Source organism: Hyperoodon ampullatus (assembly GCF_949752795.1).
Source record: "Hyperoodon ampullatus genome assembly, chromosome: 3".
NCBI lineage: Eukaryota > Metazoa > Chordata > Mammalia > Artiodactyla > Ziphiidae > Hyperoodon > Hyperoodon ampullatus.
Window position 1 is genome coordinate 2,673,369 of NC_136916.1, and position 13,551 is coordinate 2,686,919.

General features: G+C 45.1%; 1 protein-coding gene across 1 annotated transcript in view; it reads left to right on the forward strand.

Moving 5' to 3' along the window:
- Positions 1-13,551, forward strand: part of SVIL (supervillin) — a gene marked incomplete at both ends in the record, with an annotated part of 103,075 nt that overhangs the window by 36,878 nt on the left and 52,646 nt on the right. The window contains 8 exons of the mRNA XM_079701204.1: positions 733-1,605; positions 1,966-2,136; positions 2,836-2,870; positions 3,464-3,525; positions 3,781-3,920; positions 6,960-7,203; positions 7,812-8,388; positions 9,212-9,437. Coding sequence (XP_079557330.1) covers positions 733-1,605; positions 1,966-2,136; positions 2,836-2,870; positions 3,464-3,525; positions 3,781-3,920; positions 6,960-7,203; positions 7,812-8,388; positions 9,212-9,437 — 2,328 coding nt within the window. The remainder of the gene's footprint in view (positions 1-732; positions 1,606-1,965; positions 2,137-2,835; positions 2,871-3,463; positions 3,526-3,780; positions 3,921-6,959; positions 7,204-7,811; positions 8,389-9,211; positions 9,438-13,551) is intronic.

Genomic DNA, 13,551 nt, shown 5'->3' on the forward strand with positions numbered 1-13,551 from the left:
ACTTTCAATACATATCTCATAAATGCCTACAATTTGTGCTTTAACTTACAAGAGGGAATAGATGCTAGGGCAAAGGGATTTAGCTAAGGTACCACAAAAAGCTTAGAGCAAACGAGTGGAGAGCTAACTCCTGAAATTAGGAATTAGTCTAATATCCATACCGGAGGTCTGCACACAACTGATCTTCAATAAATGCAAAACTACCACAAATACAATTTTCTTAGACCTCAGACCAACAAGCACCGAGCTTTTCTGAATGTAAATATAATTTTGAGCGGTAAACAGGTCGAGCAGGAGACGGTGAAATTACATGTGGTCTGTAGGCTTGTAAATGCCTGGAAACTGCCCCCGCCCCAGTCCTTATACTGGGCCTGTCCGTGTGGAACACGTACCAATCTGTAGCCCGGCCTCAGCGCGCCCTGGTGCATACCGGTGGTGTCTGTTAATGAATCGTTCTGAGGCTTCTGAGTATTCATCTAGTCGGAAGGCATCCATTCTCTCCCAGGATAGCATCTGACCCCTCCTAGCTTTACAGAAGGAAGGGTGAGTTTGGCATTTGGAAACTCAACTCAGACTCCTTCCTCTGGCAAATGATAGTGGGTTTTGGACACTGACTCCACCCGCCCCCGCCCCCAAGATGCTTTTCCATTCTCTGGGCATCCCTGATCTGCACACACATGCTCTCTTCCCCTTAAGCAGTTACTGCACTTAAATCCTTTTTCTTTCTTAAAGAGTTAAAGTTAGAGAAAAACTGGTGAGAGAGGAGAGTGCTCGCAGCAGCCCTGAACTTGCCCCTGAGTCCCTAACTCAGAGGAGACACCAGCCAGTGCCAGGCCATTACCTGGCCTTTCAGTCAGAGAACTCGGCCTTCGATAGGGTCTCGGGCAAGGCAGCCAGCTCTGCACGACAGCCCATCCACGGCTATGTCCAGCCGGCAGATCCCAGTCATACCATCACGCTGGCGACCTCGGACACCCCAGAAAGCGCATCCGAGTACAGCTGGGTGGGGTCAGCCACCCAGACTGTCACCAAGCCTCCCCCCTCGAAGGTTCTAGAAGGTGAGAGAAGAGATACCCCGGTTCTCCATATTTGTGAATCAAAAGCAGAGGACGATGTGCTCTTCTCTGAAGCTCTGGAGAAAAGCAGGAAAACACTTTTGGCTTTGGAGGATCGTGGGCCTGGGAGAAGCCAGGAAGACCCCTCTGGAACCGAGGACTTGGGTAAGCCTGCTACTAGCACAGTCACCTCGGAACCTCAGAAGGAGCCTGAAAGCCTGGCCCGCCCACCTCCAGTTCAGCAGCCCACGGAGAGGATGGGCCGAAGCGAAATGGTTGTGTATGTTCAGAGCGAGTCTGTGTCCCAAGGTCACAGGAAGGAGGCGGAGCCCATGAGGAAGCGCAAGGTCCTCACCCGCTCGCTGTCTGACTACATGGGCCCGCCCCAGCTGCAGGCTGCGAAGGCCACGGCCCCGGCTTCCAAGCGCGACCCGGAGCTGCAGACATCCAAGGCTGAGTTGGAAGTGGGCCTGCTGGACACGAAGGTCTCCGTCGCCCAGCTCCGCAGTGCGTTCCTGCAGTCAGCCAGGGCCAGCCAGAGACCCGAGCTGTAGGTGATGTCCACGCATCCCCCCGATGTGTCACTTGCACGTCCTTGGCAGAGTTAATTCACTTCTCGACTTGTGTGGTGTCCTGCCTTGAGCCTTACTAGCTTAGCTCACAAGTGTGTGCAGGGCAGGCCATCCAGGACATGGCTCCACGACTACCAGTCTGCTTTCGCCTACTAACGGGGAGCTCTAGAGTGTCGGGTCTCGGAATGTTCCATCTCCCGACGTGCATGGCAGAGGCATGCAGTGGGATTTGGTGGTGTTCGTGCCTTGACTCACCAAGATGCATAAACCTGTGCTTTCTTCCCTCTCTCTGTCTCCCCATCTCCCTTCTGTCTACCTTCTCCCCGCGACTCTAAAAGCCATTCACGGGTCGAGGGGTCAAGCGAAGGCGCTGGCTTGCCTGCCAGCGTGGAACGGGAGAGAGGGTCCTGGAAACCAAGACGCTATTTTTCTCCGGGTGAAAGTAGAAAGACTTCTGAGAGGTTTAGAACTCAACCCATCACCTCAGCAGAACGAAAGGAATCAGATAGGTAGGCACGTGTCTGTCAAGTTCCCTGGTCTAGGAACTTAGAAGAAATCCTATGGGAATTTCTACCCCAGGGATGGTCCTGATACTGTCTCAATGGGACGTGATGGCGCCATAATTCTCCCATCTAAGCTGTACGGGATATTTATTCGGCTCGTGTAAATGTATCTTTAAAGAATGTTGACCATGACAACAGTATCACCACGTAGTTTTCAGTTGCGTTCAAATGGTAGGAAGTGAGAAACGTTATTCATTTAAGGGTTTTAAGTTTTTATGCCCTTGTTAAGTTAGAATCCAAATGGACCGTCCACCAGATGTTACGGTGAAAATAACTAAGGGATTTTATATTCAGTTTATAAACGTTTACCTGTGTGTTGTCTGTGAGTTTTTAATCTTATCGTATGCTAATGCAGAGAAATGAAAGGGTTTGTCCAAAGGGTGATGATCAGTCGTCTTTAATGAGTCGTACCTGGTCCTGGTTTGTCTCCACAAGGTGAAACACCTAGCCGGGCTGTGTGCACACGTACCCCACAGTGTCCATGATAGCTGTCCACGCGTGTCCACAGCTAGAATTGCTACCAGGAGGATATTCTTTAAGAGACTTTAATTGCATTTTTATTTTCACTTTTAATTTGATCCTTGGATCTTCCACTCCCACCAGCTAATTGTTAAGTTATTATTTTTTTGTTAATGTCTTTCCTAGGTCAACTTCAAATTCAGAAATGCCAGCTGCTGAGGGCAAGTATCTGTCTTTTTCTTCTTTATCATCTCACCCAGATTAGATTTAGATAATAAGACTTTTGCTTCTGGAAAGAATGAGATGATGGAACATACTGCGTTCTTTCTGGCAGGTTTTCTTCCCGTGAATATAATAAAGCCTAGTTGAGATTTTCACACGAACTTTCCCTTAGTTCCGAGAGAGAGAGAGCTGTGACGTGAACCATATTAAAACAACTGATTTGAATCAAAGAAGCAGATTTTTCTTGTTGCTTTCTTGTTACTATTTAACAATAAAGAAGAGAAGATCCTTCCATAAAATCTCTTCTTAATTCCATAATATCTATACTTAAGTCAAATATTATAGTAGAAAATTATGGCCCAGACAGGAGCTCCGTTTGGTTAACTGCAGTGGGAACTATAGTACCTTTTCAGAAGCAGAAGAATAGCCTCGCCCGCACCAAGGGGAAAAGGAAAATATTGCCTATTGCCATCTTTCGTGTATCTAAGAATTCTTACATTCAGAGGATTTCCAGGTCAGCCCTGGGAAACTTTTCACGGGCTTTCCCTACGTTTTCTAATGACATCCAGTTTTCACCTGTGACCTTTTACAGATGAAGAGAAGGTCGATGAGCGAGCCAGGCTGAGCGTTGCTGCGAAGAGGCTGCTCTTCAGGGTAAGATGTGCTGAAGGGCTGTCGGAGAAGCCGTCACCTCTGTGGGCGGCCCCGCGGCCAGCCTGCTGCCTGCGCCGGCCCTGGGCCCGCCTGCGCTCCTCTCCTCCCGTGTGGCTGCTGTGTGCCCTGCTGACGCCGATGCTGCCCCTCGGGGTGCCCCTCCTCTAGGTCCTGCAGGGAACAGAGTTGCGACATTCTGCTGCCCTGACTCCCTGTCCCCCAGCTTATCAGGATCCACACTGTTTCCAATCTTAGGAAATGGAAAAGTCATTTGACGAGAAGAGCGTTCCAAAGCGCCGCTCCAGGAATGCAGCCGTAGAGCAGAGGCTGCGGCGTCTGCAGGACCGATCCCACACGCAGCCCGTCACCACCGAGGAGGTGGTCATTGCAGCCACGTAAGTGCCCCCAGGGCCTCTGGGCCTTGGCTGTAAGGTCTTCTTTTTAAAGAAAGATTTAAAGACTTTTAAAATGAGGAGGTCGGAAGACGATTCAGTTAGAAGCCACGGAGAAGTAGGTGTTTAGGGATTTTCCTTGCTCTGGTGTCTCTGAACTTTGTAAAGGGATGTGTTACCTATTGTATTTCCTAGAAGAACATGAAGAGGAATTTTGTTTAATTTTTTTTTTTGCCTTGCATTTTTTTATCTCTTTGCAATGGAAAATGTAAAACAGAAGAGTAGACGGGGTCATATCGTGAGGCTCCATGTCCTCATCCCTCAGTCTCTACAGCCAACAACCCCCGGCCTCCCTTGCTCTACCTATATCCTCACCCACATCCCACTTCCTGCTGCAGTATTTTCAGGCAAACCCCAGGTATCATTTCAGCCATACATATTTTAGTCCGTATCTCAAAAAGATAAGGGTTCTCTTGATTTGTTTTTCAATAATCTCCAATTTTTAAAGATGAATTGGAAGTTTGATAACTTTCCAAACCATGGGAGGTAGGTTTTGAGCATTGTCCCAATGTGTTCAGAATGAATCTCCCAAAGTAATTCATCCAGGGATTACTGCTTCCCTTAAAGTGAAAACTTTTACTAGTTTTTTAAAAATTGTTTTCCCCCCAGACACACACATATACACACCCTTCCTGAAAAAATGAAGTTCGTCTCACTGAGGGCATCTACAGCCCCAACTGTGAACCTGCTGTTGACTCAGCTTCCCTAAGTTCCTTCACTTCTCTGTGTATTTGTGGACAAGTACATCTTGTATTCATTGGGAACTCTTAGCAAATCAGTTTTTTGTTCTTGTTTTTAATATTTGAGCGGCTATTGTAAAATAAGAAGCAACTACCCCTGGGAGCAAAACAGTAAATATAAGCAAAAATTATCCTCTTATCAGACTTGCTGAATGTACTTTGATGTGCTTATAGATTATATGAGGACCCTGACTCTTTTTAAAAATAGCTTAGAACAACATTGTAAAACACGGACATAACCTACTGCTTTGCTGGTGGTTGGTTAATACTAGCTTTCTTTAAAGTTTTTTTTTTAAACCGGGACACTTATTCTAAATATTCTAAATCCTTTCCAAGCTCTGAAAACCTATTCTTATTCCACTGACTTTGGTCACCTCTGTCTCTTATTTCCTAAGTTTGTAATTGCTTTTCAAGTTCTTTTGTGATTTTCCCTAAGAAATGAGCAAAGGATTTTGTTCCAATATTTTTTGAGTCAATGTTTCTGAATTGAAAACTACACCTTCCTTAATGCTTCTTTTCTTCTCTCTCCGTATGAATGCTCCATCTTTGGCAAAATTGCTTTTAAAGCGAACCTACCCCTGCTTCGTGCTCTGTGGCCACCCACCCTGTAATGACAAGACATCCTAGTCCCACTGTAGCTAAGAGCCCCGGGCAGCCTGCCAGGTACTGGACAGAAGTAGCTGCATGTCGCACTGAGGGCAGAGGTGCATCTTCAGATCTTCAATGCCTGTCATTTGTTTGACAAACAAGGAGTTGTCCCAGGGAACGTGGGGCATTTTGCTTTGTCACACTGGGGACTTCACGTCGGCCTGCATATGACGGCATTTCATCCACGGGCTTTCATTATGTCTTGGAACTCGGATCCCACTAACCCACTTATCCGTTTGTTTTGTTTGTTTTTCATAATCCTGGTCATCCCTAAAAAATTTCATTCTTCATCTAAAACACTAGCACTTAATAAAGATTAACAGAAATATAGGACGTTAACCTGAATGTTGAAAGTCTGATAATACCTAGTTTTTTTTTAAACACTTCTAGACATAAATACATGTTTAAAAACCATCCTGTTTCTAATAGATAGAGAGACAATGCCGTTCTATTTGGGGATTGGGACAATAACAATTTATAGTGTCTGAACTTAGATGTTTTATTGTTTTACTGTTATGTTTTAAATTGTGGTGTTTTAAAATGATGTCCTTAAGGCATGTAAATATCCCCTCTATTTTACTATTATGGGCCAAATGCAAAGGCTAAAGCTAAAATTAAAAGGAGTAAAATGACAGTGCAGAGATAAAGCTGGCATCGTCCGGAAGCGGCTCTCTCTGGGGAAGCGGGTCACCATCCTTCCCAGTTCTTCACTGGACCTCAGGAAAGATGCCAGGACTCAGGTCCCCTTACTCCCATCCTCACTGTGCCCTGGAAAACTGACACTGCTCTCTTGTCTGGGACAACTTGTAAGGCACTGGTTAATCAGAGTCAAGGCAGAATATATTTTTCACTGGATTTAGAATTAGATTTGCCAGTGGCAGATGGTACATTGTCTTAGACCTTCAAAGATGAACTGACCCGGTAACTAGAAGCCTTCTCCTCTACCTGGAAGTTGGAAGCATTTATCAGCCCCGACATTTCCTTCAGTTTTCAAGTTACCTGGAATTTCAGATTTAACTACCTTTCAGGAAATAGGTAGAAACCTATGAGAGAAAATACTAGACTAAAAAGAGGGAGAGAATCTTTACAATTAAGCTATTTGTGTTTAGCAAGTAAAAATCAAAACCCTGTGTTGTAGATAGCGCTGTTGATAGAATGACTGTGTTATTTCCTAATTATTTAAAATGTAAAGACCACCTCCTGAACCACACCTTTAGATAATGTCTAAATATGCCATAGGTAATGTCTGTGGACTCCCTTTAGCCTTATTTATTGTTGATACTAACAGTACAGCTCATCTCTCCAAGATAAGGTATATACCAAGGCGACTTTAATTCCTTAAATAGGAAATTCAATTTTTAGAAATAATCCAGAGCTGAAAATCTGCTCTGTGTGATATTGACCGTGCAAGGGTCCCCAACCTATGCTGTTGTCTTGTTAATAGCTAACCAGCTGCCCACAACTTTAAATCTAGGTGGGGAAAAATAAGCCCTTTTCCCAATTGAAGTGACACTTGGAAGAAAGTTAACAGACAAACTTAGCAGTGGGCTTCTGTCTGTCTCCCTGTGTGTGGTTGACTTTTTCCCCCTTGCAGATTGCAGGCATCTGCTCACCAGAAGGCATTAGCCAGAGACCAGGCAAATGAGGGCAAAGATTCTGCTGAGCAAGGAGAGCCTGACCTCTCCACCCTGAGCTTAGCGGAGAAGTTGGCCTTGTTTAACAAACTGTCCCAGCCGGTCTCAAAAGCGATTTCAACGCGGAACAGATTAGACGTGAGACACAGGAGGATGAATGCTCGCTATCAAACCCAGCCGGTCACGCTTGGAGAGGTGGAACAGGTGGGTGGCCTGTGATCCAGTTGGCATATATGTCCTTAAAAGATGGGAACACGGTGTCCCTCTGAGGTTAGCGATATAGTCAGGGCATCTACCTGTAAACCGTGTTACCTGTCGTTACTTGGCAATAACTTTGTTCTTAAGGATATAACCATGCCGAGGATGGAGCTCTCCTCTTGTTCGCGTCATGGCTGAAGTCATCTGGAGCTGGGTCCCTTTCGGGGAGAAAAATAGGGCGCATGACCTGCTTTTCCCCTAGATGATCTGATTAATGAGATGCATTTATACAACTACGTCTAGGATTGGTTTCTCACCCAGAGAAGCAGGAAAACTGCCCCAAGTGTAGTGTCTCCATGCATGTCAATCCATCCAGCAGTATTTACACAGGCGGTGTTTTTATTTTTACTTTTTAATATTTATTTATTTACTTGGCTGCACCAGGTCTGAGTTGTGGCATGCAGGATCTTTAGCTGCAGATCTAGTTCCCTGACCAGGGATCAGACCCGGGCCCCCTGCATTGGGAGTGCGGAGTCCTAACCACTGGACCTCCAGGGAAGTCCCTAGGTGGTGTTTTTACATCAGCTTTTTCCTTTTGAACTGTGTCCTCCCAGGTGCAAAGTGGCAAGCTCATCCCTCTCTGCCCCACTGTTAACACATCTGTGTCCACCCCGGCATCTACCGTCACCCCCATGTACGCAGGGAATCTTCGGACAAAGCCACCGCTGGATGACAGCTCCAGTGCCGCTGAGCAGAAGTTTCCTTCTTTGCTAGAAAGTTCAGACTCTCCAGTTCGAAGCATCCTGAAATCCCAAGGCTGGCAGTCTTCGGTAGAGGCTGGTGGGAGCAAAGGAATGTCGAGAGAATTTGAAGAGACAGAAAGCAAGGGAGTCTTGACAGGTGGAGATGGTGGTGTTACAAAGTACGGGTCCTTCGAGGAAGCAGAGCCATCCTACCCCACGCTTAGCAGAGTCCGGGAAGGAGATGGCCATAAGGAACCCATCTATGCTGTTCCGAGAAAAGGAAGCCTGGAGCTCGCCCATCCTCCCGTGGCTCAGTTCGGTGATGAACCGAAGGAATTTTCCACTGCACAAAGCACCGCACAGGGGAGCCCGGACTGGAAGGACAGGCAGCTCTTTGAAGAGAAGGTGGACGTGGAGAACGTCACCAAGAGGAAGTTTTCGCTGAAAGGTAACTTAGTGCTCCTTTCCTTTCTGCTCGGTGGGTCGCATGTGTTTGGGATTGTTGTTAACTGAATTATGAAGGCAGTTGACAACTAAGTGTTAAGTGTTGATTGAAAGTCTAGTGTGAATCATACCCTCCCCAGACTTTTCTTCCTCTTGAACCTGACTTGTTCGGTGGACTCATCAATGTTTCTGCCATAAAAATACCTGAAGTGCTTTCACACATCTTGATAAGGGTTTTTGATGACTTTTGTTACGACGCGACAGCCTTGTGAACCCCTAGCTCTTTTGGCTCCTTTTAGAAATTGATGACCCCAAAGGTCCCGGGCTGGGTGAGCATAGGGAATAGGGCTGGAACCCAGTCTCTGGGTTTCAGGTTCTCTTCCTAGATCCTTTTTGTGCAGACTAGCAAGCCGTGCTGCAGGGGACTGTAATTGTCTTTCTGCATTTCCATAAAATGATAGTGTGTCAGTTATAATAGTGGCTTTGGTTTGGGAGTATGACCCATGTGAAATGTCAAAGTATTGTTTTGGAGGCATAGAAACATTCTGCAGTGTGTAGTCCAAACCAACTTCCTGTGTCTCGCACGTAGGAAAAGACCAATTGTCACAAAAGAAGTCGCTGGGTGGAGTCATCCACTGGGAAGTGTGGTTTCCTCAGGGACTAGAGCGCGCCCCAGATTTGCATAAATCCAAGTGGATTGGGTAGCCTGCCATGTGCCCACGGATTGAACTCCAAGTGCGGGTCATCCGGGGTCGGGGTCAGGGTGAAGGGCTCAAAGAATGCTTGCGCAGGGGAGTAAGTGCTGACAGGGCTTCGTTGCTTCCCAGCGGCAGAGTTCGGGGATCCCACTGCTGAGCAGGCAGGCGCAGCTGCTGGGAGACCGGTCGCTCAGACTGCAACCCCCGTGTCCTGGAAGCAGCAAGATCCCTCTGATCAGCCGCAGGAGAAGCACTATCGGAGTCCGTGTGCAATGTTTGCTGCTGAAGAGATCAAAGCACCAGCAGCGGAGGGCATCCTCGACTCTCCCAGCAAAACCATGTCCATTAAAGAAAGGTAACGAGATTTAATGATTGAGAAGGAACTTTCCTGGTGGGAGGGCGTCGTACAACTTGCTTTTAGAAAAAGATCTGAGGAATGGGCAAAGAGAGAAACTCATGAATCCAGCTACCAGAGGGACTGTGCTCTCAGGGCATTTGAGAGGAAACCGCGTTTATCCCCGTGCCTGGTTTCCTGACGCTGGGAGATGCTGCTTCAAGACTCAGACGAGGAGACAAACAGAAGCAGACTTCTGCCTGCTTCTTTTGTGGTGCTTCTGTTTTCTTTTTTTTATACTCAGTTCTCTGACCAGCCAGTGACAGGGGCAGAGATCTTGGCTCTTTCCCTTTCAGATACACGTGGCTTGAAACTGAATCTGTCCACTGCTTGTGACTGTTTGTCAGTGTAAATTGTATGCGGAGTGAACGTATAAAAATTAACATTTAGGACATAAATCCTGGGAATTAGAATCTAAGTTTTGTTTACTTCACAGAAAGTAAAATGGGTGACTCTTCTGCACTGCATTTAGACATTTCCTCTCAGGTACTAGCTATGAAAGACTACATTTGAGCATTAAGTAACACTGAAAGCTCATTTCATTCAAAGGGTCATGGAGGGTTCAGAGGAGATAAAGAGGACAGATACAAAGAATCAGAGTGAAATATCTGGGGTTGTATGTTCTGTGTCAGCCTTTAGCAGAGGATGTGAGTGACAGGAGGACTGGGTCCGGAATGTTCTCGTGAATTTCCCAATTTGATTGGCAGAAGTATGGTTCCGCCCACCTGGATCACTCCTTAGCACCTCCACTGTTCAGGAGTTTTCTTGCTCTGAGCGGCACTGGCCACTCTTGATTTTTTTCTAAGTACATTTCCAACTACTTAAGACAATGTATCAAACCACAGTGAAAACTCTTCCTTCGGTTTTTCAAGTCAAACTTTTGAATAATATTCATAAAATATTAAATAGATTAACAAATTAATGAGACTGTTAAAGCTTATTTTCTTTAGCCTTTAATTATCTAAAATTCAAAATACAGAATACCTACAAGACTGAGGAGGCATGGGTGTTGGGGCCAAAGGGTTGAGCTAAATAAAAGGAGTGATGCTTGAATCAGGGAAGCAGTTTGGCCTGCTCTGGCATGAAGTCCTCTCCACAGAAACTGGCTCAAAGAGGGTTTGATCCCAGATACCTAACTTTTTTTTTTTAATTGAAGTATAGTTGATTTACAATATTGTGTTAGTTTTAGGTGTACAGCAAAGTGATTCAGTTACATGTATATTTTTTTCAGATTCTTTTCCATTATAGGTTATTATAAGATGTAGAATATAGTTCCCTGTGCGATACAGTAGGGTTTGTTTATCTTATATATAGTAGTGTATATATGTTAATCCCATACTTCTAATTTATCCCTCCCCCCACTTTTCCCCTTTGATAACCATAAGTTTGTTTTCTATGAGTCTGTTTCTGTTTTGTAAATGAGCTCATTTGTATTATTTTTTAGGTTCCACATATAAGTGATATCATATAATATTTGTCTTTCTCTGCCTGACCTACTTCACTTACTATGATAATGTCTAGCTGCAACCATGTTGCTGCAAATGGCATTATTTCATTCTTTTTCATGGCCGAGTAATATTCCACTGCATATATGTACCACATCTTCTTTATCCATTCGTCTGTCGATGGACATTTAGGTTGTTTCCATGTCTTGGCTATTGTGAATACTGCTGCTGTGAACATAGGGGTGCGTGTATCTTTTCGAATTATAGTTTTCTCTGGATATATGCCCAGGAGTGGGATTGCAGGATCATATGGTAGCTCTATTTTTAGTTTTTTGAGGAACCTCCATGTTGTTCTCCATAGTGGCTGCAGCAATTTACATTCCCACCAACAGTGTAGGATGGTTCCCTTTTCTCCACACCCTCCAGAGACCCAACTATTGATAACTGGTTAGGTGAGAAGGACGAGGTACCATTTAAGGGAAATAATGATAAGTATCACTTATACACAAGTTCTGATGTTTTACCCATCAGAAAACATTCTTGGGGTAAAATTCCAGTAGAAAATAATAATATACCCCTTCTCTCAAAGGCTTTTAAAGAGATTCCCCATCTTGGGGTATATTCTGTCTGTTAGACAAAAGAACTTCATCAAATGTCGTATCTGCTATGCAGTCATTCTTGGTTCACTTGCCTGTTTTTAGTGAATTTTAGTTTCTCTCTTTCCAAAAACAGTTTTAATCCTACTGTAAAATTGTAATTTTTAAAAAACACGAGGTGCTGTAAAGGTGCAACTCCCTAACCCGGGCTTTGTAGATGTCTGAGGAGATGGAGGATGGCTGTAAGGTTGCTGTGAGCTGCCTGAAAGGGTGTTCAAAGTCGACTGTGTACACACGGACCTCCTGGCTGGTGGGAGATAGCGCTTCTCACAGATCCAATGGGCTCCTGTTCCCAGTCTGTCCAGAAGCATGATCATGAGAATGCTTCTTAAATTTTCAGCTATTCAGTTTGTCAAACTGTACATTTAAAAAAGGAGGAGGGACACTTTACTTAGCATTTATGTTTGTAAAAAATTATGCCCAAACAAAATATATTGCCAGAGATCTTACCCCCCCCCATGTTGATGGTACTTTTATTTGTACTTTGCTAAAGCTATATATCTTTACGGTCCATATGTGATAGCTTTTCCCCAAGGGCGGGGGTCTCTATTACTCCCTTCTGTTAAAATAAAATAATGAAGCTTGACCATTAAAAATAAGTATGCTCTTCTTATATTCCTTTGGGCTTTCCTTTTTTGAGATGACATATAAAACAGAACTTTTAAACCTTATTCTAATTCCTCTGACCGCCTCATTTCGCGGAAGGAGAGGTTGAATTCCAGTGGCCTCTGGGGCCACGTGGCCAATAGGACCACCCCCAGGGGCTGGTCATCAACTCTTCCTCTCAGTACACGTGACAAGGCTGCCGTGTGTTCACGTCAGCATTTCAGCAGCTAACGTGTGTTCTCACGGAGGGACATCGGTTAGAGGGCAGAAATTCTAACGGGACAGCAGTGCTCGGAAGAGTACACTCTCCTCCTGTACTGATTTTCTCAGCTCACGTGTTCTTGGCATCACTAGTTTCAAATTTCACTTTCATGTTTCAGACTCTTCAGAAGTAGAGACCGGACTTTGACAATTTCCTTCATCATTTCTTCTAAGCAGCTGCAGCCTGAGGATGTGGTTCTGCCTTCCTTGATCTTGTGCATCTGTCTTTCCTGCTCAGGACTTGAGCATCTTAAGTCCTCCGTACCGAGGACCACCGAGGGTCCTAGGCTGCCCAAGGCATTTCCCCTGTGTGACCTTATTGAGGGCTGAAGACAGCCCTTCGAAGGAGGCAATACTATCCCCATTTCGTAGATATAAACTAAGACTTAAGAAAGGGGAGCAACTGAGACATTAGAGGAAATCCTCCCTACATTCCTCTTTTAGAACATGTTTGACGGTCGGGGAAACATACCTAAAAGGTCCTTTTCTTTCTTCCTCTTTTCTGACATCTCGAACGTCAAATTTGGATCATAACTAGCATAAAGTTAAGGCTATATTCTGCTTTTCCCATTGGATTAATAAAATCACTGTTTCATAACTGCCTACGTGGTTTGGGTTTAAATCGTCTCTTATGGGGCACGTCTTTGAAAACCATGGTAAATCGAATATATTTTGTGTTATTTAGGGATAAAATCTTTGATACCTCTTTAGAAGTTTATTAGGCTTTTAGAAATCTTTTTTCCCCCGTTACTGAAACAACTGCTCTGTGTTTTCATTTTCGGGGGGAGAAGATGCCTAAAAAAGGCAAAAGAGCCGTCCTTCCCCTGGGAAATTGATGGAGCGTAAGGATGTATTGAACTCCCAGGAATGCTGAAGAGGCCTCCCATGCCTCTGGCTGAGCCTGCAGACTCCTGCCTTATAGGGCCTGGCTGGGGTCCCCCTGTGTTCCCCGCGAGCCCCACCTTCCACCCAGCCAGACTCGAGGTTCTTACCCTGTGGCCCGGAGATTTCAGCCACTGGAGGGCCCCAGATTTATGTCGGCATTACGGACAGAGGTATCTTTCCTTTGCTGCCTCCTTTTCTGATCTTTGATTTGCCCTCATTTAA